General features: G+C 32.0%; 6 protein-coding genes across 8 annotated transcripts in view; all 6 read right to left on the bottom strand.

Moving 5' to 3' along the window:
- Positions 1–8: 8 nt before the first annotated feature.
- LOC111705705 (developmentally-regulated GTP-binding protein 2) lies at positions 9–2,417 on the bottom strand (the record flags this gene model as incomplete). Its single annotated transcript, XM_023478345.1, is given in 6 exon segments — positions 9–146; positions 252–398; positions 552–736; positions 1,400–1,442; positions 1,697–1,766; positions 2,210–2,417. Coding segments are annotated over 6 exon segments (606 nt in total), but the record flags the coding sequence as incomplete, so codon positions are not given.
- Positions 2,418–2,508: 91 nt separating this feature from the next.
- On the bottom strand, positions 2,509–8,446 carry LOC111705700 (protein peste). The gene is made up of 11 exons (XM_023478341.1): positions 8,283–8,446; positions 7,791–7,916; positions 6,877–6,998; positions 6,503–6,598; positions 5,901–6,110; positions 5,328–5,543; positions 4,720–4,881; positions 4,365–4,548; positions 4,068–4,190; positions 3,761–3,843; positions 2,509–3,111 (listed from the first exon to the last, which is right to left on the bottom strand). Exons 1-11 carry the CDS (start codon positions 8,364–8,366, stop codon positions 3,027–3,029), a joined length of 1,491 nt encoding a protein of 496 aa, XP_023334109.1. The 5' UTR covers positions 8,367–8,446; the 3' UTR covers positions 2,509–3,026.
- Positions 8,397–26,657, bottom strand: part of LOC111705701 (hexosaminidase D) — a 20,540-nt gene continuing 2,279 nt past the window's right edge. The window contains exons 2-18 of the mRNA XM_023478342.1: positions 26,039–26,042; positions 17,901–17,942; positions 17,741–17,846; positions 17,328–17,681; positions 17,095–17,185; positions 16,608–16,726; positions 16,075–16,161; positions 15,658–15,789; positions 15,170–15,322; positions 15,034–15,095; positions 14,756–14,884; positions 14,480–14,601; positions 12,973–13,033; positions 12,713–12,809; positions 12,392–12,438; positions 9,890–9,960; positions 8,397–8,592 (exon numbers count right to left, since the gene is read on the bottom strand). Coding sequence (XP_023334110.1) covers positions 8,495–8,592; positions 9,890–9,960; positions 12,392–12,438; positions 12,713–12,809; positions 12,973–13,033; positions 14,480–14,601; positions 14,756–14,884; positions 15,034–15,095; positions 15,170–15,322; positions 15,658–15,789; positions 16,075–16,161; positions 16,608–16,726; positions 17,095–17,185; positions 17,328–17,501 — 1,443 coding nt within the window. The 5' untranslated portion in view covers positions 17,502–17,681; positions 17,741–17,846; positions 17,901–17,942; positions 26,039–26,042 and the 3' untranslated portion in view covers positions 8,397–8,494. The remainder of the gene's footprint in view (positions 8,593–9,889; positions 9,961–12,391; positions 12,439–12,712; positions 12,810–12,972; positions 13,034–14,479; positions 14,602–14,755; positions 14,885–15,033; positions 15,096–15,169; positions 15,323–15,657; positions 15,790–16,074; positions 16,162–16,607; positions 16,727–17,094; positions 17,186–17,327; positions 17,682–17,740; positions 17,847–17,900; positions 17,943–26,038; positions 26,043–26,657) is intronic.
- LOC111705708 (alpha-ketoglutarate-dependent dioxygenase alkB homolog 6-like) lies at positions 17,942–21,952 on the bottom strand. The gene is made up of 7 exons (XM_023478349.1): positions 21,773–21,952; positions 20,493–20,607; positions 20,227–20,294; positions 19,961–20,058; positions 19,018–19,107; positions 18,603–18,650; positions 17,942–18,239 (listed from the first exon to the last, which is right to left on the bottom strand). The coding sequence occupies exons 1-7, from the start codon at positions 21,897–21,899 to the stop codon at positions 18,108–18,110; spliced, it is 678 nt and encodes a 225-aa protein (XP_023334117.1). The 5' UTR covers positions 21,900–21,952; the 3' UTR covers positions 17,942–18,107.
- On the bottom strand, positions 21,935–24,629 carry LOC111705711 (39S ribosomal protein L11, mitochondrial-like). Its single transcript, XM_023478353.1, has 6 exons — positions 24,568–24,629; positions 24,153–24,282; positions 23,845–23,941; positions 23,678–23,776; positions 22,712–22,789; positions 21,935–22,116 (listed from the first exon to the last, which is right to left on the bottom strand). The coding sequence occupies exons 1-6, from the start codon at positions 24,614–24,616 to the stop codon at positions 21,994–21,996; spliced, it is 576 nt and encodes a 191-aa protein (XP_023334121.1). The 5' UTR covers positions 24,617–24,629; the 3' UTR covers positions 21,935–21,993.
- Positions 24,798–26,657, bottom strand: part of LOC111705691 (uncharacterized) — a 16,917-nt gene continuing 15,057 nt past the window's right edge. For 2 of the 3 annotated variants that reach the window (XM_023478318.1, XM_023478321.1), the window contains exon 4: positions 24,800–24,886. In XM_023478318.1, coding sequence (XP_023334086.1) covers positions 24,874–24,886 — 13 coding nt within the window. In that variant the 3' untranslated portion in view covers positions 24,800–24,873. Of the gene's footprint in view, positions 24,887–26,657 lie in introns of all 3 variants that reach the window. The other variant, XM_023478319.1, reaches the window with a different exon arrangement.

Raw genomic sequence — 26,657 nt, 5'->3', positions numbered from 1 at the left:
AGACTCACCATTTTCTCATCCATTTTTGTAAGGTTGCAGGTTGCTGTAAATCCAATGCCTCCTCCTTTTTTCTGTTTAAAATATATATCAGGTCTTCGTTGGTTAAGACGAATACCGACCGCCTCCAACTCTTTCTCAAGAAGATCCTTGGAAAAAAAATTAATTAAGAAAATAACATTTTTTAATGTAATTATAAATGATGGCTCTCATGATCCCATAAAAAAAAACAATCACAGTAATTAAATCCAAACCTTATGAATATCTTTTTTTGTAGCATCCAGAATCATTAGCACGAGATCAGCTGTTCTAGCCACAGCAATAACTTGCCGACCACGACCTTTTCCCTGTGATGCACCCTCAATTATCCCGGGAAGATCAAGTAACTGGATATTTGCTCCCTAAATGGAAATTTCTATAGAAATTTTTTTCTCGCTAATATTGAAATTATGCTATGCTCTTATAATAAAATACTTCCAAACTTCCAAACGAAGTAAAAGGTTTTATCAAGTAGTTTAATACTGTCTTTTACAATGATTATTGTTGTTACATACCTTATACTCAATGACTCCTGGAATGCATGTAAGTGTTGTGAACTCGTAAGATGCAACTGAAGACTCTGTTTTAGTAAGGGTGCTTAATAATGTAGACTTTCCCACAGAAGGAAACCCAATCATGGCAACCCTGGCATCTCCCGACTTCAATACATCAAATCCTTCTCCCTTCTCACCTTTCTTTCCTGATCAAGTAGTAACAAGTCAAGAAAGGAAAGATATTTCTTCTATTTATATATACTTTGCTTGTCTGCTTGTACTCAATAAACGTCAGCCCGATCGGACCACATTTTTTTATGGCAACTTACATGACCCCAGGAAAGGTTTAAGGAACGTCAAAGTTGAACAATTTTGTCCCCCCAAAAAATGTACGGCAGCACAAAATGGCAACATTTTAACATTTTCAATCTTATTAGTTATTTTGCAATTTTTTTACTAAACCTTGCATTACAAATCACCAAAAAAGGCAAAAAATACGCATTTTTCATTAAAATTAGCACTTTTAGTGCGCATGTGTTTAACGAGCGTTAATCCAAATACAATTTTAACCGCAATTATGAAATCATTAACACGAAAAACCCTGGGAAAGACATTTAAAATGCATTTTTCATTAAATTTCGCTATATTTATTTGCCCGCGCTCGAAATTTTATTTTGACCTCAAATTTGAAAAAATATAGTTTATAGTAATAGAGGTTCTTAAGTACTTTCAAAGTAGTTTGATCTTATTTGGAATTTTCTGGACCACTGTGGAACAGTGAAAAGCTAAAATTCTTAATATGAAAAGGGGCGAGAAGTGCTCTTAAATCCTAGCATCTGACAATTTATCAATTTACTAGATAAAGGTACCTGTGGGTTCTAAGAGCTGGGCTCTATACTTGGCAAGTTTAGCCTGAAAATGTTATATTTTACATAGATTAGAAATTCTGAAGAAAACGTTTTCAAAATCCTTCGCTTCTCCGAAACCAATTGTAATTTTTGATTTTCTTCTTGAAGCGTTGGGTTTTGTTTCAATTTATAAGTTTAGTAATTAATAACAAAACTAATAACTAACAAAACAAACATATAAAGCCCGTTACTTCATGTATTTATGCATACTCTTATGATTTTATTATATTGAATGTACATTGTACATTGTACTTCTACCTTGAGAGTGCCCAGATGATATTCGGTTGCCTTGTTTTTCTGAGTTTTACTGATCTCCTTCTCGATGTCACTGTAAACGCAAACATATTTTTAATTTCTATCCAACTAAACACTGGTCAATTTTTTATACCGAAGGTAAATATTTTTTTTCACTAAATTAAATACTGCGATCATTTAAGATCTGAAGGATTTGTACCAACAGTTACCAATCCACATAATTAATTAAAGATCAAAGCAAACATAATATAAAAATTAACATATATAAAAACTTGGCCAAGACAAGGACCTACCACTCCACATAATTAATTAAAGATCAAAGCAAATATAATATAAAAATTAACATATGTGAAAACTTGGCCAAGACAAGGACCTACCACTCCACATAATTAATTAAAGATCAAAGCAAAAATAATATAAAAATTAACATATGTGAAAACTTGGCCAAGACAAGGACCTACCACTCCACATAATTAATTAAAGATCAAAGCAAAAAGGTTAAATTAAATCATGTTCCTAATTTTGTCAAGGATTCCCATTTTTCCTGAAAATTAGAAGTCATTATAAAATCATTCATTTAGTTTTAATAAAATAAAAATATCAATAGTTTACCAACACCACAGATCAAAATAATCGTTGTTTATAATAATGCGTAGAGGTTGGTCCTTATTTTTACTTTAAAAGAATGAGAGTTTTTAAGTCAAAGAATTGATTTTAAATAATGTTAAGACTAAATATTAAATGCCTCATAGGACTTAAATAAAATTTAGGATTATTTTTAGAATAAGATCGAGAAAGTTTACAGTAAAAAGGACCTCAATATTTTAAGCAAAAAGCAAGTATATATAAGTTATGAGGGCACGATTGTTATGTATAATAGAAATTTTTCTGCACTTATGAAAATATATTTAGTTACTAAGTCTTTCACTAATTGTATTAAAGGATATTTTAATATTTTGATATCGGTTCGAGTTCAATATAAAGATTGTAAGTACTTGATAGATTTCTACTATGTAACAATGGATTTAGTGACACTAAAGAATACTTGAGTAAATTCCAGGTATTTATATGATCAAGATTAATTGAAATGTTTTTATAGAATGATACATTCACTTAGTTGAGAATAAAATGCTCTTTTTATGTATTTTTTTTTTTAATACAATGATTATGTTTGAAGCGGATTAGATTGAATATAGGTTTATATAATGCAACGAATGTAAATTGTAAATATTAAAAATAATGCCGGTTATAAATGGCACAAGACAACTAATATTTTCATAAAATTTGATCTAATTAGTTTAATGCTTATATTGCAAGATTATGATGGTCAGTTCTATTCATGAAAAACATTCTCAGAATCTGATTCCTCTGCCAATCCTTCAGAGATTAGGGGTCCTCCATCTTCCTCTTGTTTTCTTCTAAATTAGATAAAAAAGGCTTTTTTTTGTGACCAAGAAATGAAAGCGTTGATAATTTTTAAAACAGTGTTTAAGGCCGTAAGGTTAATCCCCCCCCCCCTTCCGGCCCCCAACCTACATAAGGTTAGGAAAACCGAGTTCAGAATCAAATAAAATAATAGACTTTTTGAGACGTAAAACTTCCCAAATCTAGACTTGAGTATAAAAATGTGAGGATTTGTCAACACCTTCCAAACTATAGAGTTAATCAAGTATCTGTGAGAACCACCAGACAATCAGATGACAGAACCAGACTGACTAAACAGAGAACCAACACCACCATCAGAAGAAATTTCTTTACCCAAAGAGTCATTGATGATTGGAACCAGTTACCCACCACAATTAGAGAGTCCCAAAATATCAAGATATTTAAACGAAATCTAGATCAATATCTATCTTCTTCTGAGATGAACTGATCCTGAGAATATGACAGAATCACCAGAAGAAGACTGTGTGGAAAAGATGTTGCTAAATGCCCCTAGCGGGGGCTACACCAACTACTCTCCAAGTATACAAGTAAGTATAGAATGAAGTTTCAAGTCCTAAATGGGCTTTCGGCTGTTTTCGTTTCCAAAATATCAAGTTTTTAAGTAGTTAGAAACTATTTTACCTAGAGATAAATTTTACGGTGAGAATAAGCATGATACCAACTCCTAGACCAAACATTCCCCAACCAACTCCTTGGAGAATATCCTGGAAAACAATTAATCAAAAAAAGAATATTGTAATAATTTAACAATTATCCTTTAAAAATTGATTGGAACTAATGCCCCTGCATTTTATCTATCTATTTTTTTGTAATTTCAAGATTGAAGGAAACGCTGCTGTGGACGTTCTAAATTGTGTTTAAATGACGTTTTAACTAATACATACTTATAAAGAAGAAGATACAAGGAAACGAGGACAGGATATTTTACCTTGAGCATTGCGAAAAGCTTCATCTGAAAAACCATATTATCAGGAACTCCAGCAGCATTTTCAACCCACATAACAGGAACAAAGGAACGTGGTAGATGCTTGAATAAGGCAACATCAGGTACCTAGATATTATCCATTATTAATCATTAAATACAAAGTATCAGGGAGAAATCTTTCAAGATCCAGTTTAGATTTGATAGTATCAAGTTTAGTAATGGATTGGTTTTAGCACATCTAACTACACGAAACATTTGTCTTAAAGTAGGAAATATAATTATAAATTCCAAAAAATTCACCTTGTCTATCAGAACGTTTAGTTGAAATTTTGCCAGTACTTCTACAGGTACACCAGATAGAGGTTCTATCTTAAGACTGGTAGTGTGTTTCTCAGGGTTCGGTCTCATACCATGGACCAAGGATGAGTAGTAGGGATCTGCCAGGTAGAAGTGGGGTTGGGATACAAACACAGGAGCTCCAAACCTAAATTGGTTAAAAACTTGTATAGTTAAAACTTTATGAACAGAGTTTTATCAAAGAATAAATGCAAATAATAATAATATTTGTAATGATGATGATAACAATATCATAATCATAATGGAAACAAAAACAACATTGAGGATAATATTATTAAGATATGCAATTATAATCTACCTGCAAATACTAGTGTTAAATACCCCTGAAGGAAGAGATACAGTTGCAGGATTGAAGCATTTGTTGTCAGGGTTGACGCTACCATTACCAAACATATTTCTCCCAGCCGTATACTCGTATGTTGGAATACCACGAGGGGAACTTGTTACGTTAAAGTCAAACCTGAAATTAGGAAATTGAAAACATTTTTAAAACCAGCATTTTAAAATGCATGAAGAACCAAGAAAAACACCGATTTTCCTTTAATATCAGCTCCACCCTGCTTTCCCAAAAATCACTTTCCTCCATTTTGGTGAACAGTCTGTTAAGAAAATGAACAATTGCCACAATCTCAGATTTGCTAAGCTATATGTCTTTGCAACCTTGTGACATAAACCTTAAATATTTTAATTTACACGTCAGATTGCAAAGATATAACAATAAAAAATTAGAGTTTGTGGTGAATAATCAGTTTCTTAAGGCTCTCTTGTCTGAATTTTGATGAAAAAGCTTACCGAGGAAAATTATCAACAAAAGGCTTAAAATCTCAGAACCATTTTCAGAGACACAATATTTTTTGGATTATAAATCATGGTTAATAAAAGTCAGCAGTACTGTTTCTTTGATACCTTAGGGTTCGACATAGATCATTCGAGTACAATTCGATATAAGTTTTGTTTAGTCCGGGAGGAAAAAACTCTCCTGCTCCCCCTTTGACTTTTCCACAGGTTCCAGGAAAGAAGTTTTGGGTTGAATAATTCCATGAGTGAACTTTTCCCATTTTAGATGTATCACCAGCCCCAGTGTACATGTTGAAGACACCATCCATCCAGTCAGATCCATTTCTTAACAAAGAATTACCTCATTTATATTACTTCTATAAAAATATTGCTGCAGATGTCTATATTATCCAATTTAGGTTTTATTTTAGACTTTGATTTTTTGCAGAAATGTCAGTATGGACCCATATTCATACTGTACACTGCATACTGTACACTGCACAGTATGATTATGGGTCTATGAAATCTATAAAGAAAATTTCTATTATCAGGAATATCTGGAAAGAGTTCTGAAAGCCCCCTAGTTGAAGAACCCAAACCGCCATAAACCTTATCGGCTGTTAACAATTTTTCTTGACTAGAACAAATCAAATTATCAAACTATCCAACCCAGTCCTTTGTTGAATATGTTAAAATAATTACCTTGCATAAAAAAACGCAAACTTGTCCATAAAAGCACCATCCGGTATAAAATTCTTAATTATGAATTTGGCATCATTCATCGCTTTAAGAATTGGGTCATCGAATCCCTTGAAGATAATTTCGTTTGCCGTGTGAGTTACGAATATTTTTTCCTTTTCCGTTCTCAGGAAAAGGTCCACTAACAAATGAAGAGATTTGGGAACACTCACCCTGTTACAAAATTGAGATTTGATTCTTGTTAAATTCAATCTTGCGCCTAATTACACTGTTGTTATATATCTTGTATTTGTATTGGTCGATTTTGCATCTAATTTTGATTTAATTATAAATATCTTTGAAAGACCCTTTAATATGGAATCCCCTGACGGCTTTCAAATATTTGGTATTCTTAAAATTTGAAATGTTCTCATTTGTAGTTTTATCCTTTGATTTTAAGGCTTAATTTGCAGCGTAGGTAATGAGAAAATAGTGTTGACGCTATGAGGTTCTTACTGCACAAACGGGACAGAATAAAAACACGAATTATCCTCCTGTAAAATAAGAAAAATGCTCACACTTATCTTAAACAGGGTTAAAAATTTAATAAATGCTCAATATTATTCCTGAGAAGGTCTGCTATACTGGCTGCTATGGGATTTACTATGGTTATATAATCGGAAAGGCTTCCATTTGTCAGCTCTGGTACATGCTTCCAATTCCTAGGAAAACAATTATGCAACTGAGAAAGAGCTTTATAATATTTCATACCAGAATGTAAACATATTGAAAGTTGTGTGAAGTGGTTGAAAGATAAAAAGCCTCTACAGTGATAAATAACTGAAATAAACAGTCCTACCTAAAAATGTAGCAACTAGTAGTTCGTAACGTTTAAAGCTAAAAGTTTACAAAAAAAAAATCCTAAAAAAAATAAAGCCGCGTAAAATATTAGCTCCCTGTCAAGGTTCTCTAAAACGGTCAAATAATAATGAGTTAATACCTAATCTGTTGGTATGTGATTGTATTGTTTGCATTCCACACCAGCTTCGTCTTGTGATGACTTTCCATGAATACAAATGGTCCAACTTCAGAGACGATTGGCACAGCACCCTCATTTGTTACCTAGAAAGCAGGCAAATCTTATGATTGATATGAGAGATTACAATTATATTAACAATTGTTCTGTGTTCATGCTTTTTCTGGGAAATTATGTGCAAACCTATAATGTGTATGTACAACGAATGTAGTATGTATGTACTATAGATGTACCATGAATTTAATATGAATGATGTACATACTATGTATATACTAAATGTATGTACTTTGTATGTATTATTGTTGCCCATGAACCTTTATGTCCTATCTCGGAGCAAACCAAATCATACATTTTCTCCGACACTACCTCAGTACCCCGACAAAGGAAAAATTGAATAAGTGAAACGTTTTAACTGAATAATACTTAAATCCGTCAAAAACTCTGCAATCCATAGCAATTTTAAAAGCTGGGTTTTCTTATTTTCAGAAATGTTTCAAACTGACCTATCAAATCAATCAAATCAGGAGTAAAACAATGTCACACCAATATTTATTTTATTAAACAGCAAAACAATGTTACACCAATATTTATTTTATTAAACATTAAAAAAATGTTACACCAACATTTAATCTATTAAACAGTAAAACAATGTCACACCAATATTTTTTTTTTAAACAGCAAACAATTTTATACCTATATTCATTTTCACTATAACTGTATTTTTCAGGTTTGAAATGAGGAGCCAGCAACCATCAATCAACAAATCACCTAATCACCGACGCCCGCTTAAGTTTCCACAGCTATACCACACATATGTACAATGTATGTACTTTGTATTTACTATGTATGTAAGTAGGTACATCATAAGCAAAGTATACCTGGTCTGGGTTGGTAACATTAAACAGGTAAATGTTGGCTGCAAGAGCGGGTATATCTCGCCACATGGGGAAAGAGGTTGAATTGGGAGATAGGACCAGCTGGCTGCGGTATATAAAATTGAACACCTGAATTCATTTGGAAATAATTGTTGTCCAATAAATCTAGTTATTTCAATTATGACCTGACTTCAAAAACGTCCTAACTTTAAATTATCATTCTAAACGTAGTTCATGAAAATAAAAGTGAAAACATTTTGAGCTGAAACATTTCGACATCTGCTCTGTTGGCCATTTACTGTACACTTTATAACTTATATATCTAGACGTTTGCTCTTTTTAACATTGAAAAACCGCATTAAAATTTTAGAAGCATTAATCCAATCATGAAAAATCGTCGATGTTCTTTACTTTCAGAACAATCTTTGAACAGCAAGTTTTTTATAAGCCTTAGTATTTCTGCAAGGATTGACTAGTTAAGATACGTTTTATCACCTGACTATCTGTACTAAAAAGTAGGATTCCAAAGCTCAATAGTGCGATGGCTCCGACCCCGCCTAGCCACTGATATTTTGACATTTTTACAGAAACTTCAAGCTCAAAATATCATCTGAAAAAAAATAATTTTAAACTTTCGTGAAATCAGATTTTCATGAAATCTACAAAATGTAAATATCACTAATATTTGATGATATCACTTAAATTTTCTATTTCATCATCTCCTGCAGTCCTTGCAGACATGGAAGTTCTCGTAAGGAATTAAGTACTGTAGCTATTTCGTCCAACTTTGGATCAATATTGGTTCCTGGTGTACAAGCATGATTCTTAATAAACCTGTAACTCCTGTAACTCTTAATCAGGAAAAAAATACTGTTTACTATACAGAAAACAAACTATTGTTAAATTTAAATGATAATTCATTTAAAAACTGTACTTTGCCATGCATGACTCAACCACATTTTGGTGGTTTTCACATTCCCAAATACTCATCTATCTAAAACAGAGATGGCAATAAAACCCCGCAACCTCCCCCCCCCCCCAAATAAAAAAACTAATGAAACCCACTTTTATGTATTTTTAAGGCTTTATTGGATATATGATAATTCATCCCATCCCATGACTAATATATTTATTCATTCGTTCACTATGAAATACAGATTAAACATACAGGGGACATTAGTTCCAAAACTAACACTTGTACAGAGGACATTAGTTCCAAAACTAACACTTGTACAGAGGACATTAGTTCCATAACTAACACTTGGCCCATTACTTACACTGACTGTTAGAAATGGGCACAAACTGAAAGACTGGGTTTTTTGGTTCCCGGCCCATATCCAGAGTAAAAGTCGATAATAAAAACTATAGACATCATTTATTAAACATGATGAAGACAACAATTCCCAATTTAAAACTTTTGTTATATCAAAATTATAAGAGGAGTTCTTTTTATATTAAAGCTCTTGACCGTTTTCAAGACAATGTTAGGAAGAACAAATGATATTAATATTTTGATTTCTAAATGCTGTAATGATTTTCAAATTATTAAAGGACAGTTTGTTTTTATTTTCTATTTTGTTTATATTTAACCTTATCAAAAATCTTGTTTTGTTTCATAAGTGCGTAAATACTTGAAAATTGACATTGATATGAATTCCGGTGATTGTCTCAAAACCAGGATATGTTCCGAAAACGCGAAATGAGCTGAAATCCGGTAATTGTTTCAAAAAAGGGATATGTTCGAAAATGAAATCGAGAATCATCAAAAACTAATTCTCATACCTTATTAGTTTAAATTTGACATTTATTGTTTCAATATATAGTTTTAGCCATTTAAAAAAAATATATGGTTTTGTTTAAAGATATAGTCTCTTGAAAAAGACAACTTTGCAGATTTGACCCATTTCTAACACTCAGCGAAATGGGCCAAGTGTTAGTTTTGGAACTAATATCCCCTATAATAATGATTAAGAAGCAGAATACAGTACTTGAAAATACTTGATATTGTCTGTGATTGTGTAATGTGTATATGATTATTTGAACTGTGACCTCTTTTCTGCAGAAAACTTTATATGCAATACACGGTATTTAAGAATCATTTCCTATCCATTCTTCTGATGTAAACGCATGAAGCACATTAGGAACATCAATCTTAAATGCTTCCGATAAAGCTCTAAAAAAGCAATTTTGTTAGCAATTTTTTCAATACCTTTTGTCAAAATAAAAAAGTCAATTGACCAATAGAGGAGGAAAGTTTGAATCTATGATTTGCACCTGGTAAAATCAGGTAAATATCAGGTTAGTGAGGTTTTAAACTGTTAAATATATTTTTGTTCAAGTTAAGCAGAAAAAAACCCAGCCCGCATACTTATATTTATATATTTAAAATTTCAATACTATTGAAAACATATCTTGAAATTGGACCAAACAAAAAGTTTGGAACATTCGTCCCCCGTATTTTTTATCAAATTCATTCAGATATCGTTCTAAAGAAATCAGGAGCATAATTTCTTCATTTAGATTTAGAAAACGAATAACAAACACTAAAGTTTACATAAATCTCCTGATTACATGAATTGATAAATATTGCCAATATTATTAATAAAATTGATACTTTTAACTTTTTTCAATTTTATTATTTTTATTATTATTGTTATTATACTTTTTTTCAACAATTTATTTTTTTTTAAAAGGAATTTTTATAAAAGAATATAGACAAAACTTGAAACAAAAAGAAAGTTGTTTTCAAAACAATCGAATGTCAAATAATGTAATATTTAATGTATTAAGGTAGTACATTCCAGGATCTTATACAGGATAGACGTTAGAGCCATAGCTCTAGTTTATACCACTGAAGGCCTGGTGACTTGTACTTCTTTATAAACAGCTAAAACAGACAGTCAACAGACAGCTAAAAAAGATAGAGGAATCTTCCCCATCATTATACATAAATACGTATCTTTAGACTTCATCTCCTTTGGTTTCTGGAACTGAACCAATTATACTCGTACCGTCCAGTCGGGTCTACCCACAAATTATAACAGCTCCGGCTAGTCCAACTACGGATCAGGATGTAACAGATGAAGCTCTAGATTCTCGAGATGGTTCATGTAATAAGAACACTCGAAACACAGAGGAGCCAGTATCTCCAGGACATGCAGAAGCTCCATCTTCTCTCGATGGAGACACCCAAGATATGGAGCAGCCAGATGAAACTCGAGATTCTTTAGATGGTTCATGTAAAAGGTACACTCCAACACAGAACAGCCAAAATCTCAAGAACATGCAGAAGCTCCATCTTCTCTCAATCGAGATACCAAAGATATGAAGCAGCCAGATGAAGCTCTAGATTCTCGAGATGGTTCATGTAATAGGGACACTCAGATACAGAGCAGCCAGGATCTATAGAATATCCAGGACACATGGGAACTAGGACATGTAGGAGCTCCATCTTCTCTCAATGGAGACACCCAATATATGGAGCAGTCAGAATACCTAATATAGACCAATAGGACGGAATCCGTCGTCCTCTGGACACGATTGAGAAATCAAGAGATTCCACCATACTCATATGTAGATCTCATTAAGAGATTCCACCATACTCATCTGTAAATCTCATCAAGAGATTCCACCATACTCCTCTGTAGATTTCATCAAGAGATTCCACCATACTCATATGTAGATCTCATCAAGAGATTCCACCATACTCATCTGTAAATCTCATCAAGAGATTCAACCATACTCATCTGTAGATCTCATCAAGAGATTCAACCATACTCATCTGTAGATCTCATCAAGAGATTCCACCATACTCATCTGTAGATCTCATCAAGAGATTCCACCATACTCATCTGTAGATCTCATCAAGGAATTCATATTCTGTAGCTTCTAGAAGCTACCTAGATAAATACTGAACTGGAGCAGCTAAAGAACTTATAGAGTTGTTGAAGCTGCCTAGATAGATTATGAGAACGGAGACGCCACTTAATGTGGAACAGCTCTTCATAGACCTGTTGTGGAAACACTAGCGGAACCAGAGGATTCTGAGAACGGAGACGCCACTCATTGTGGAACAGCTCTTCACAAACCTGTTATGGAACCACTAGCGGAACCATAGATTCTAAGAACGGAGACGCCACTCCTTGTGTAAAAGCTCTTTAAAGATCTAATGATGACAACAATGATGATAACCATGTTGATAACAATTATGACAACAATAATGATAACAATGATGATAATAACGAGGATAACACTGAGTAATAGAAGAAGCTACTCGGACAGATCCTGAACTGTAGCAGTTGAATATTTAAAGAAACTTATTAATCATGAACGAACGTTACAGATGTGTTAAGTAAATAAACTATGAAACTGATCACTCCCAATTCATTGATACTCTGAGAGTTATGTACAAGAGGTTATTAAAGGGAGCGATACTAAAACAAAAGTACGGGGATCTAGAGTAAAATATTTGCATAAGCCCTACAACCATGGATGCAATTGACGGATCTCGAAACTCCCTAGGATTTACATCTGGCATGTAATGGAATACAATAAGCATTATTACAATAGCAATTATAATTTTCTACATAATCTTACTATATCACCTGAAGGAAAACTGCAATTTCTTCAGTTCTAGCAAAAATCCTCGAACCTTTGTTTAAATAATAAAAAATTTAGCATCATCAGAGTAAGTTTTTCCTTTCATTAAATAAATTTTTCTTCAGAAGCGCAAAAATACTCCTTCAGTATTGGACGTTTTAAAACTTTTTAAAGGAAAATGTGTTAAATTCTCTGACTTAACACTTAAATTTTGAGTATTATGCTTGAAAAAATTGTTTTCTAACACACATTGTTTACAGTAAAATAAATTGCAAAGGAAGAGACGAATCAAGGAAATTCTTAAAAACTAAGTTTAATTTAAATACCTGAATTGGATTTAAAAAACCTTGTTTAATCTGCCACGGATTCATCCATGTGCGCTGTGTGGTACCATTGAAAATTGTTTCATAATTGGATAAAATCCTGGTAAATATTTTGAAGTATTAATTAGGTCCAGAAATGTAAATCTATATTTGTTGGGAAGTGGTGTGAATAAATTAAGATGTTCAAATAGAAATTAATAGAATTAAGTATGTTTAATATTGCTACTTCAAGAATGTAATCAAAACATGTAAAATAGACTGACCTCAGGTAAGAAAAGATGAGGGAATATATTCGAGATCCAGTAAATACAGGCTCCTCTGTGCCTAATTTCAAATACAACTACAGTATTCGGAATTTGTATCAATACAATGAAGACGACTTTTCTATTAAACTTTTGATTTCTAAAAAGCTTTTTCAAAATTATAGTTTACAAACAAATAAAAAAGCTGTTAATTTACAGAAAATTTGTTCAAAATAAAAGTTCCTTTTTAAGAGTTTGACGACGAAAAAAAGGAAATTTTCAGTTGTTGCATGTGTTCAATTCAAATCTTTTTCTTTTCTTGTGTTTTAAAAAACATTTATACTTTCAACAGCTGTAAAATAAACGATATGAGTCAATCAATTCTTTTCATGTGTGCGCGGAGCGCCAAAGAAAATGTGTGCCTTGTTAAATTACAGATATAATTACAAGAAATAATCAATTATATATTTTGAAAAAAATACATCAAAATAAATATATAATTTTAATCGTCTACATTGAAAAAGGACAGATAATGTTACGTTTTCTCCTGAAGTTATTTAATTTATGATTGATCATTCTAACCAACATTCATAATCTTATTTCATTTTCGATTTTATAGAAGTTCGTTTAAAGAAGGTAAACAGGTTATCAAATATGATAATCAGATAGAAGTTTGCCACAATGTTCTCTAGATTTGGAACTAAGTTTTTGCCACAAACTCAAATATTCTAATCCCTAAATCTTTGCACCGAGTGGTGTAAACATTTGATATTTCAAACTTAGAATATTTCACCAAAATAATTCAAAGTTTGAAGTATCTGCACATTTGAATTATTTTCGTGCAAATTTTAAAGATATTTAATTTTAAAAATAAATTCAATTATTCCTTTTAAAATATTATGAACAATAAAAATGATGCACCATAAAGAATAACCTAAAATTTGCAATATTTAACAAGAAAATCGCATAACAGATTTTTTGGGTTGAAAATCTATAACGCTAAAGTAATGACTATTAATTTTGTGATTTTTAAAATCTTTTCTTATTCTTTAGACTATCACAAACAATTTCTCTCGGTACCCACAATGCGTAAGATGATGTAAAATTTTCTTTGTAAAATGTAAATCAGTTTATTAACTGAACACACAATTTATTGATCTTTCACAAACTTTCAAAATTTCTTAAAGGTATATATTTCGCGTAATGCGGCTGGATTTTTGAAAATAGCAATTTCAATGCACTAAAGGGGGGGTCATAAGTCGTTTTACTCTCCGTAAAAATTAAACAATGATCAAACATAACTTAGCATTGTCGTAGGACGCTGATTTTTTGCATGCGAACTCACATTGGCTCCGATCTATTTGAAATTTCATGGAAGGGGAAAATGTTGTGGCTTATGGCCACCTGCCTTCCCCGCAGAGCAGATTGGTACTAGGTTGATATAATTTAGTTCCTGGCGATTCATTGAGAGACATTTATCAATTTTTTTTCTCATGATGTTAATAAACAATACAATCATATTTAATACCTTCAGCTGATATTGTGTGCTCTATGTTTAGTTGATCCTTCAGCATGAGCTGTTTGGAGCACATTGAATGAATTTCTGATGTCCAACCACCATTTTTCATAACAGCAAGGCAACAACAAAGACTGGACAATAGTAAAAATGAATAATTTTCAATTCTCTGATTTCTAGTGAAATGGTACAGATGCGAAAGCCTTTGGCAACACAAGCTTAGTAATTTTATTTTCGAAAATGGCGGTCATTCAAAATCTTTTAAATCGTCATTCATTGTGAACTTGCCTAGGAAGACTGACTGGTAGAAGCTCGCAATGGGTCGCAAAGTGGTCATATCTAGCCCATCCAGTCAGTATTAGACCCGCTTTGATTTCTTCAACAGTTAACCAAGCCAGATGGTTTGCTATATGATACCTTAATTATATAGTTTAAAGATACCTTAATTATATAGTTTTAAGAGTCGATAGACATAGTTTTAGAGATAAAACAGCACAAAATCGTATTGGAAAACTTGCACAATTACTCATTAAAAACAAACATTTTCATTAAATTGATTTAATTACCTGATTGGGGTTGAATGAGAACATGATCCTGAAGCCCCTCTCCAGGCAGAACCACCCCAGATCTAACAAGTGGTAATTTTAGATAGGATTATAAAAAATTCTTTTTAAATTTTTGAGAAGGGTTTTGTTCACATACCGAGCTTCCAAAAACAGCCGAATATCTCTGAAACATGCCTGGGGAAAACTGCAAGTTCTCGCCGTAATTCCAGACTACTGGCTCAACCAGGCCTTGGAGAATCATTAGGTCATCCACATCAGCAGTTCTCATCATGTCATCCCAAACCAGAACCTTATTAAAACCATAGTTCTGAATTCGGAAATACTTTAAGGTCAATTTTAGATAAATTCTCTTGAAATTAATACGAATTTCCACCATAAAGGTCACTCCATTTTTAGGTTGGGTTTACTTACATATTTTCTCTTAAAAATATATAATTTTTCAATGTAAATCTTCCATTAATTCAGTTTAAGCAATATCATTTTGTTTGTTTTAACAAAAAAACAAAGGACATTAGAAATAAAAAATAAAAACTAACAGGTATTTGTCAGGAGTGGGGTGGAAGTAACCTTTAATGAAATTCAAGTCCCCCCCCCTGTAAACACCTCTGCTCTCAGCACCCTTACCTTTGGTTGAGGGGCTTCTGATGAAGCAAACTTAGCCACACTGCGAAGATGTTGAAGGAACAGCTGTGTTACGGAGACACCTTTATTTTCCAAATAAACAGATGTAATAGGACCTTTTCCTAGATACCAGACCTAAATAATCTTTACTTAATTTGAATTAATACCGATCATCATTCGATGCCCAAAGCGGTTTAAAAAAATGGAACGTAACTACTTATTTTCTGTGTCTTCTATAAAGTTAATATTAATAATTTTTAAATATCAAACAGCATGCAAATCAAGTGTTTAACAACTTTAAGCGTATTTGTAGATATAGAATGGTAAGTCCGACATCCTTGACAAGTCAAAGGTTTAAAGGGACTGTTGTAAATGGAGGGTGACTAGAAAAGACGCTTACAATCCCTTTAACTGAGTTACCTCGTCACATCCAATGTGTATTTTCTGTGGATGATGTAAATTTATTATCTGTCGAACCATCTCACAAACCAGAAGAAAACCAGAGCTCTAAAAGCAGGAGCAGATTATTTTAAATATAGCCATTGGATACAAATGGAGCTTTCATCTGAAAGCTTGTTTAATCTTTATTAATAATTTCACCCTAAAATTCATCTAAATTTATATAAAAACCCTTAATTTTCAGTTCCTTCATATTTATTTAGAACGCGTTAAATCTCTTTTTATTAAAAATATACTAAACATGGTTAAATACAGAACAATGTATCGACAATTCTCAATTAAAATATTGGGCATTGATAAGACAAGTTATAGCGGAGTAATGTTCATATTCGATGTTTTCTTTAATTAAAACCCCACTGTGATCGGTGATAACATTTTCAAATTAAAAAATTGGTAGGAGCATTTATTATTAAGAGAAAGTACAAAATGAAGTTTACGTAAATAACCATTTTGTCACTGTACACCAAATAAATCAACAAACATTTTGATCTTACTTGTCCTGGTTCTGTGTCTGGATCTACAGGTCTCAGGGAGTTGGGGAAAAGAGGTATCTCTCGGAGCTGTGAAAACTCAGGATGCTTCAATACAAACTCAAGATGCCCAAATGTTTGCACTGTAAGTCAAGACTGATTGAATTAAATCTAGGCTTAAAGGTTAGATTACGCTTTCGAAACTTTTCGCACCAAAAATAACCCACTCCAAAAAAAAGTGAACTATTTTCATGAAACTATAAACCTCGCTGAAAATGTTAACGACACTGTTGTGTTAATTACAAAATGTTAATGGTTCCCTCCACGGGTTCGTTATAACCATCTCATTCAACTATTCGTGATATCTGGGCCCAGATTAAGGAAAATGGTCGATCAATCCAAAAATGTACAAACTTGATATTTATTTGGAAAAGTTTATGTTAAATAAGGCAGTATGATGTTTGTACAAATTGCAGGTATTCCAAAAATCAGGTTATCAGTTAAGAATTCCCTAGAGGCACCACTTCTAGTTCAAGATCAATTGCTGCCTGCAACAAAAGAAGTACTTCTTCTCGGCTGTAATGACCTTCACGTGCAAGTACCTGAAAGTTTTCTAGTTAACGAAAAAGAAAAATGAAATAAAAGATGCCAACAATACAGGACAAACAATTAAAATGAAGGGCTTTGCAATAAATAAAGAACGAAATAAAATCCCTATGAGGGGTTCTCAATAATTTTGTTAACCTGAAGTTCTCCATCCCATGGAAACATATCCTCCCATTCAATAAGAATACCCGAAGCGCCCCATGTTTTGAAGAGACTGAGAAGCTGAATAAGGTATCTTGGAGTAGGTGGTCCGCCCTTCATGTCTATATGTACCAATAGAGGTTTAGTTGCTGCCGGTAGAGTTTCACTCATTCTAACTACGTTTATTTGTCCGATGCAGTATATTGTTTATGCACAAATATTGCAAGTCTATTCAGGAATGTTATCTCTAGAAATGTATAAAGTAACTCTATTTTGATGGTTCTCTTTTCGATAGCAGGTAGATATTAGCTACTTCTGCAAGTTCTGCCGGACTAAGGATATATTCAAAACCTGAAAAGTTTAGATCTGTTTAAATTTCAATTAATTATTGTTTAAACTTTGTTAACAACCTTTTTGAGTATCTGTGATGTTTGGGGAGGCTGAATTTTTCTTCGTTGGACTAAAATACTTAGTAATTTTCTCACTTGTCACGGGTTTTGATTGCATTTTAGGTCCCTAGAACAAGAAAAATAAAGTTAAATTCTGATAACTCTTTTCAAATTAGCCAACCTGTAGCATCCAATCTGGTAACTTTCGTTTCGGTTTAACCATCTGAAAAAAAGGCAAATTAAATGCAGTTATTACAATAATTTTTTAAAGATCACAGAATGAAATTTGTTGGTACCCGGCCAGTAATACATTGTGGTTATTTACAAAATGCTTTTAATGGTTCGTTTACTACCATTTCTGTTTCTCGTTTCATCGATTTCCCTCAGCCTACTTCCCAAACTTAATTTTGAGTTTCGTTGTTTTGGGAACATGTCGGATGGTAAGAGAATATCTGGTTTCTCTCTCCAGGACCCCTTCAAAGAGTTGAGATGGAAAGTTGGCATACTCCTTATATTCGTCCTTAAACAAAATAGAAAAATAAAACACTGTAATTATGACGATTTGTGTTTTTTTTTTATTTCTTAAACAGTAACTTTCTGGGTAAAATAATAAACATTTTGATGAATCACAAAATCTCCATAATTTGTTTATATTCTTATCCAAAGGGACAGGGGAAAACTTAGGTAAAGTATGTGTCCATCACATAACAGAAATATTGAGTAAAATGAGGCCAAAAATAAAACTAATTTCAAACATAATCACAAAAGTCAGGAGAAGTCACTCAGAAGTAGATTTTTTTGCGAAAAAAGTTAATTTGAAACATTCAGAATTTAAGACACTTGTTGTTACAATTTCTTCTCCTACAGACATTTCATGCATTACCTTTGTTTTTTCTTCGATACCGTGCATGTAGTTGTTGTACATATCCTCCTAAAAATAAATAAAAAATGAAGATGTTTCATTCTGATGATAGTGGGACTTATGGCGTTACTATGAATGATTTGGGTAAAACTAAATAATCCAAGTTGTTTTAAGATCAGATAGAAAACATGAGATGAGTCAAAGATTGAGTGAAGAATGTATGATGTTTTCATGAAGTTTATTGTACGAACCAGTAATTAAGTTTCTATGAAATGAACAAACAAATTCTGAGTAATCCATTAAATTATTCTTCGAATTCTAAACTCCTTAATTTTACAAATACTGGAAATAGCATTTGCTCTTTTGACAGGTTTAAAAATATCACCATAGAAATAATAAAGCTGTAGGGAAAATGTTTTGTCTTTGTTAAACACACCTGAAGAACTAGTAGACTTCTGGGTTCCAGGTATAAAGATAAAATCAACCTTTTTTCTAAAGGATTCATTAAACCATTCTCTCCGTTATCCTTTAAACTTTAAAGTTTAATAATAAATTATGAAAATTTTTGAAACTTAAAAAATTCTAAAAAAATTCTAACTTTAACCAGCAGGCTTTATTTTTCTTTAAAATGAATCGAATTTGAATGTAATGAAAAATTAAATTCTGAATGGTTCGTTTTTAATTTTAACACGGGAAGTTTAAACTTTAGATAAGAAATAAACTATATTGAGTTAAATAAATAATGTTATTTCAATTTCAAATTATTCTATTTGAATTTTAGGAATAAATATTTTACAAAAAAAACCACCCGGCCCATTAAAAAAGCGTAATTTAAGTGACTTTCCATTTAAAGAGGGGCATTTTCGATTTACAACGGTACCCTTTAAACCTTAAGACTGATGAAGGATGACAGACTTAAATCCTTCTTTATCTACAGAAAAGCTTGAAGTGTTAAACACTTTGTTTAAAGGAAAATTAATATTTACTTAGAATATAAATATTCAGATTCGAATTTTTGTAAACCGCTTTGGACTAGCGTACACTAAAATTTACCGCGTTTTACACAACATATATGAGACATATGATCATCAGTCAAAGGTTGAATCCGGATGTCCCTCTTTCAATTGAAGGGCACTTAAAAATACACTTACAGTCCCTTTAAATCTAAAATTTATTTCTGAAACCAACAAGCATTGAATTGTTACAAATTCACAATTCCTTAAAAAAATTAACTTCTTAGAAAAAATTAGTTTTTGCTGAAAATTTGTCCAATCTTTTACGTAAATAAAAGCAGACTCGGTGATGGAATTGGTGTCTGCATCACATAATCTACGAAATCAAACCAATGCCAATTTATTTGTTTTATGTTAATAGTTTCCCTGATCGTAAAAGTTAATGACAGTATGGGAACCCAGGGAAATTGTTGATATTGTTGGAGAGAAGAGAGATCCATCGAGATGTGGCATTATTCCTTGTCCTGTAAACTCCGAAAATATTGTTTGTTTGTTTTTTTCAGAGATTTGCAAAATATCAAAATTAATAATTTGAAAATTAAAACAAACCTTTCCAATTAAATGTATTTAAGAAAATAAAATAATTGATTGTCGATCTTTTTAACTTTTTATGAAAGTAATTTTCTGCTTTCCTGATGTGTACTCGTTGAGAAGAACATGGTTTGCTTTCTTCCCTCCAAAAATATTCAAATTATTAACTCTAAACATATAAATGTCATTAATGTTAAAAATTGGTCTGTAAAAACTAAAAATATTGCCATGAAACAGGCACAGATTTCTAATATTTAATTATACCATTTAACTACAAAATGAAAATAACGAAAAAATCACTTATAACTTATTCTAAAATAGTAAATCAGATTTAAAATCAACGTCAAGACACTGCACCTCTCCCTACCTATCAACATAACACTGGAGCCAGGGAGGAATGTTTTCAGCAATCATTCCGCGATGATGTGGAATCCCTCCCCAGTTTTGCAGCCGCCGATTCAACAGTTGAGTCCATCGAGGTCCTAGGAGTAGAATTAAATTATATCAAGGTTCTTCTCTATATCAAGGTTCATTTCTATATATCATGGTTCATTCTCTTTATCAAGTTTCATCTCTATATCAAGGTTCATTCTCTATATCAAGGTTCATTCTCCATATCAAGGTTCATTTCTCTATATCAAGGTTCATTCTCTATATCAAGATTCTTTCTCTATATCAAGGTTCATTTCTCTATATCAAGGTTCATAAAAAGTGTAAAGTGTCCACGCAAACTGATTTCAACATATATTGCTCAAATTATATGTAAACGATTCTGTTACAAAAAAATTTCTATTCAATCCGCATACCCTTTTCTCGCCAATAACTTATTATATGCATTTAATGTTCTACCATTTCATTGGTACACTTCTCAATTTTAATGTTTTGCATAATCAAAGTAGCCTTGATTCCAAATTTTTATTAAAAATGTATCCGTAAATTAACTCTTATATAACTCTCTCAAGTAATTGTAAACGAGTTTGTTGTAAAACTTTATTATTTAACTCATGTAAACAATTATGTACGGAGATAATAAATATCTAGATCTTAAAAAAAGAATTAAATTAAGAATTGAATTCTTGACCTATTTTGGCTAAAATTAGCGCATCTATTTGTAAAACCTATGTGGACCATTAAATATCAAATAGCCTCCTCTGCCACCATCGAAGATTAAATGATAAATTAGCAGAACTCGACACCCCCCCCCCCCAAAAAAAAAAAACTGGTAACGGAACTTGTACAATACGTTTGGAGCTTGTCACACCTGTAAACTATACAAATGTACAAAATGTACATCAGTCGTCTAATAACCATGACAAAAGGAAACCCCATAATCAAGGATATGGTCCCAGGACAGGAGTGAAGCCCAAGCTGTTCTCTGACTGCGTGGAAGATTGGCTCAAGCTAAACAACTCCGAGATATGCAGTAAAAGTATGTATATGTTCATAAAATTTTAATCAAGTTTAAATTGTAATTATGTTATGTATTATATAATGTTTAAATTAAATTGAACCAGACTTGAATAAACTTTATATTCATTCGTGCAATTTTTGTAAAAAAATCTCGTCGAAAAAGGGTTCAAAATCACCCTGTTTTTAGCTTTAACTACATTTTACACTATTGTACTGAAAACATGAATGTTCACCAACCTGGTGTTTTCTTTATTTCGCCAAGAAGATAGATTTCCTCATTATGAGTTATAAAGTTTGGCAAATAATATACTCGTGGCGGAGTACTTGGTACTCTGAACTTTTCAAGCTCAGTAACATCATCCATACCTACAACCAATTAGACATTTTGCAGGAATATACTCTGAAACAATAAACATCATTAATTGACAAAGTAAGCCAAAGTCTCAATAAAGACTAGACTAAGCAGTTCTGAGTAATTTTGCTTCTTTGGCAGCTTTAATCTCATCTAGCTGCTCAGCAATCACAAGCTTTCTGTTCTCCAAAAACTTCTGATACTCAGCAGGGTTTAATTCGTCGACAACCTAAGGTAATAAATAGGAAAAATAAAATACACAAAGCTTTAGAAATTAAAATTTAAATATCTTAAGCAAAAACCGCAAATTTTTTTTATACCAAGGTTGTTCACTTTATTTCTCCATCCCACACAATTTTTGCAAGAATTACCTTTTTTAAGATAATATTTTACGAGTTTACTTCAAATACTCGATTCATTTTGGTCAAAAGCGTTTAATTACTTGTATTTCTAAACATATTTTTAAAAATCACCAACTTAAAAAACTTGCAAGAAATGGGCTAGGATTTTTATGCGATCTTCGTCTGGTGCGTGATGTTTTTGAAGGAAACCCCTGTCGGTCTTTAAACATTTGTTATCGTCTTTTCCTACTCGTTTTATTCTTACTTGTAATTCAGACTTGTAATTTCGTAGAGCCAAAGATTCTTATATGTATCAACTAGAAAAGTACCGAATTTTTTTTAAGTTCTTTAAGAAACTTTTGTAACTATAAAAAACCTTCATAGAATAAATTTGGGATAAAAGTGAAGGTAAATATCCTCAGCAGAAATAAACATAAAATTGAGTCCTTTTTTTTGGCACAGGCAGTAAATAAAAAAACTTACATGTATTCCTATGGTAAAAGCTGTATCAATAAGATCATTGCAAATATCTTTTAGATCAACCATTTGCAGTGGAGGGTCCTGAAACACAAACAATCCATCTTTTGAAGATTTTATATATGCTGAGCACTTCATTCTCTTTTTAGTATCACTGAAACCAGAGGAAATTTAAATATTAGAGATAACAGATACTTCAGACATTATACCGTGAAACCCTTAATAACGAATACATCGGAAGAATTCATCAAATGTCGTCTTGACAATTTTTCAATGAGTTTTATACTATATTACGCAAATTTCAGTATTTGCGAAAATAAATAAATAGACATGAATGTGCGGGGACATTTTTAAATAGTTCCATATAATCATTTAATGAGAAAAACTAAATATCTGCAACATTCCATTATCAGAAAGTGAAGAATACGCCATTTGATGAATTCTTTCGATGTATTCGTTATTAAGGGTTTCACTGTTAAAAAACAAATTCGGGTTAAGTCTTGATGGATATTTACTATTGAGTATACAGCAAATGATTTAAAAAAAGAGAATTCAAACTTAAAAATGAAATTGCATTGGTTCTAAAACCACCATAAAAATTAAAATACATATAATTTTGGAGAAAAATAATCAATACTTCAATTGTGTCAAATCATTTGTGTGTAGAATCTGCATTTTTTCTGAAATTTATCATAAAATATTGCTGTTTGAAACTCGGCATAGCATTTATATTAAATATAGTGTAAACAATAAATATGTAACTTTCCTAATCCTTTCCTTTTCCTCTTATTTATATTTTTATATTTTTTTAGAATTGGGGGGAAATATTCCCACAACTTCTACTTTTAGAGATGTTTAAATATTTTCTCCTGAAACACTTAATTTTGTATGTTTTTGTTTTACTTCATAAATAAATAATTTTTTACTTTACTTTACTTACTTAATCTTGCCAAGTTATGACAAAAAGGTCACCTGGCTTTTAATAACTGCAATTTCATAAATATGTTTTCTTGTGAGATAACCAACAATTTCTTTTCTGTGTTCCATCGCCCCCCGTGACACACCAGCAGCCTAATATAAAGAAAATATTGCATCATAATACAATACAGGCAAAACATTGTAGAACGGGTAGTGGGTACCTGTTTTAGTAGAAATGTCGAGGTAGGGTGGTGAATTGTTAAATTGTAAGATCTATCTGCGTTTATTGTAGTTCGGGTTGGCAACGGTACCCCTTCTCTAATATATCATATAGTATTGGACAAGTAAACTTAATTAGAATGCAATCTTAATTTTTATAAAATGAGGCGTTGCATCTATGACCGGCTAACACCATTATTTATTGAGATATTAAAAAATGTCAAAAATGCAACGTCTCCTTTAAAAAGAACAACTAATGAATACTAATATACTTTTAACATAAAAAAGGACGGAGGCTCAAAATTTTCACCTGAAAATTGAGGTTTTAAGATTAAAATCCTTGACAAAGTTTGCAATGTTAGCACCAAGCTGACCCAGTTGGGTTCCTAACGGAGGCCCCGGCATCGCTAACTGAGCAGGAATAGTTGTTCGTAATCCACCTAAATAACGAAATACAGTCCAGCCAAAAGTCTTGAGATGATCTTTTTTGAAACCAAAAATAGTGTGCCATTACTTAATTTTTGAGCCCTAAAGTATTTAATTCTAGTATTGGAATACAGGCTTTAAAACGGGGGGGGGGTATGTCCCACAAAAAATTTGGGCCCGATCGGTTCAGCCGTTTTGACGTTTATTGGATACAAACAGACAGACAGACAGACAGACAGACAGACAAACAGACAGACAAGTCAAATTTATAGATAGAAGGGGTACACGCATATATTTACCTTTAAAATGAACTATTTTGGCGGTTGTCTTCCTCATTTTATTCGACATTTTTATCTATAAAAAATAGTGAGTAATGCCTTTTCCGATCATAACTATTGGCATCAATATTTTTATCACAGAAATCATTTCAACATTTAATATAAGAATAAATCCTGATCTGATAATGCTAATGATAATTTATGTGAGGGCAAGGTAAAGTACTTGCTAGAATCGAACAATGATTGATATTTTACAAGAAAAGCCAATCGTTTAGCTCATTAGTTCGCACTCAATCCAGATAACACAACTTTATAGTCCATCTTTGTTTAACGGAGAATCCTAAAAAAAATATACGGTGGTAGGTGATTAGATGAATATAATGAAAAAGACTTCCGATTTCAGTTTCGATTTATATCAAGCTTTTAAACAGCATGGATACACAAATACATGGAATTAAAGATCAGCTGTCGATTAAAAAAGCTTCTCTATAATTCCTTGTAAACTTGTAATTCGAAAAGAGCTTTTTAACAATTAAAACTGAAATAAGTAGTAGTTTTCATTATTCTGCCATGATCGCCTACCACCGTTGATTAATCATTTACAACTTTTTAAAACACAAAAATAAACTTTCTCTATAGTTCAATAGACAACAGTCAGACGAATACACCTGTTTTAACGGTAACATGGAAACGCCTTACCACAGAAATGTTCTATGGAATCCGTAACAAATAAAAAATAATTTAAATTGATCATTAAAATCAGATGTTTTTCATTTTTTTGAGGCGTTTTGATTTTTTATTTTTTAAATAACTTCATTCATTCAGTCGAGGTGTTCTCTTTTTTTTGAGGTGTTCCTGTTTTTCGAAAAAAACTTTTTACGTCACGACTTAAGGACTATTATATATTTGACCAATATTAGAACTAAGATCGCCAAATGCCATTTAAGTCTAGATAACAATGACAATAATTCTGACGTTAACTTTAGGTTCAATAACTAGACGAACTAACAACCTGAAAACGAATAAGAATTAATAGGGACTTCTTAGATACATAATAAATATACGGGTTTTAAAACTTGTTCTAGTGACTATTGTTGTAATTTCTAGTGACCCTATATTTAAAAAAGGGTTATGCCCGATTAACTCTTTAGTTCTAGGACCACTAGCCTTCTTAATATTCATTAATGATATAGATGGAGCTGCTACCCTGATCAAGCTAATCAAAAAATTCGCTGATGATACAAAGTTAGGGCAAACAATTATCAATGACAAAGACAGAGCTGATCTCCAAGAATGTCTAAACCGAAACATTAGAATAAAAGAAAATGAAAGCTGTTGATCATCATAAGATGCCATTCATTTTAAGATTGCGCTGTAATTTTTTTAATAAGGTCTTTTTTGTAAAATACTTTGGCAACCTTGCATTTTGATGCTTGGTTTGTTAGGTCGACTGAAATCCTACATACAAAATAATTAACCGAAATGTTCGTACCTCTCTGGTCTTTGAAGATATTGTAGTTTAGCTCGACATTAAAGACATCATTATAGTGCCTCTATTATGAAAGGGCATTTATTCCCTAGTTTCATAGTTTGGCTGAGCAATAAAAGTTGAAAATTTAACAGGAAATTGTTATCAGAGATTTTTTGGTCCATACCTTACGCATATGCTTCTATAACTTGTCAGTTAAATCTTTTTGAGGTCATTTCTGAATTGTCAGAACAATTTTTAATGGTATCAAATCGAACCAAATCAAATCAGAGTTTCAAGGATATCCAAAATAAAATACTTTTGTGACATTCATTCAGAGCAACAGAGGGGTAAAACTAAAGGAGTAAAAAATTTCTTATAACCTTTATACAATCTAAAATCTAAAATAATTAACCTTAATAATAAATAAATCATAAATAAATAATAATAAATAAATAATATATTTTCTAATATAGGCTAGTTTTACCACCCAAAACCTTTTTTTCAATTTTAAAAGATTTCAATAAGGTTGGATACAGGGCTGGGCTAGTTTTAGACATTATTAAACGGTGGTAATAACTAGAGTCGGAGAAAGGACAAATGATGTTTAAGAAGAGGTGACGACGTGAGGGGGGGGGGTAGG

This window comes from Eurytemora carolleeae, unplaced genomic scaffold (genome assembly GCF_000591075.1).
Source record: "Eurytemora carolleeae unplaced genomic scaffold, Eaff_2.0 scaffold618, whole genome shotgun sequence".
NCBI lineage: Eukaryota > Metazoa > Arthropoda > Copepoda > Calanoida > Temoridae > Eurytemora > Eurytemora carolleeae.
This window is presented reverse-complemented; position numbering and strand designations above follow the sequence as displayed.

Excerpts from the sequence above, each read along its gene's own strand:
- LOC111705700 (XM_023478341.1), bottom strand. The coding sequence starts at position 8,366 with ATGTCAAAATATCAGTGGCTAGGCGGGGTCGGAGCCATCGCACTATTG. Across the intron at positions 6,599-6,876 it reads ATCACATACCAACAGATTAG|GAATTGGAAGCATGTACCAG; the intron begins GTATTAACTCAT and ends TTGTTTTCCTAG. Across the intron at positions 4,549-4,719 it reads TTTAACACTAGTATTTGCAG|GTTTGGAGCTCCTGTGTTTG; the intron begins GTAGATTATAAT and ends TAACCAATTTAG.
- LOC111705708 (XM_023478349.1), bottom strand. The coding sequence starts at position 21,899 with ATGGATGATGTTACTGAGCTTGAAAAGTTCAGAGTACCAAGTACTCCG. Across the intron at positions 20,608-21,772 it reads CGAAATAAAGAAAACACCAG|GACCTCGATGGACTCAACTG; the intron begins GTTGGTGAACAT and ends TTCTACTCCTAG. Across the intron at positions 20,295-20,492 it reads CTCCAGTGTTATGTTGATAG|AGTTAATAATTTGAATATTT; the intron begins GTAGGGAGAGGT and ends TTATATGTTTAG.
- LOC111705711 (XM_023478353.1), bottom strand. The coding sequence starts at position 24,616 with ATGTCGAATAAAATGAGGAAGACAACCGCCAAAATAGTTCATTTTAAA. Across the intron at positions 22,790-23,677 it reads TTGCAGTTATTAAAAGCCAG|GACCCTCCACTGCAAATGGT; the intron begins GTGACCTTTTTG and ends TTTGTGTTTCAG. Across the intron at positions 22,117-22,711 it reads CTTTTACCATAGGAATACAT|GTTGTCGACGAATTAAACCC; the intron begins GTAAGTTTTTTT and ends TTATTACCTTAG.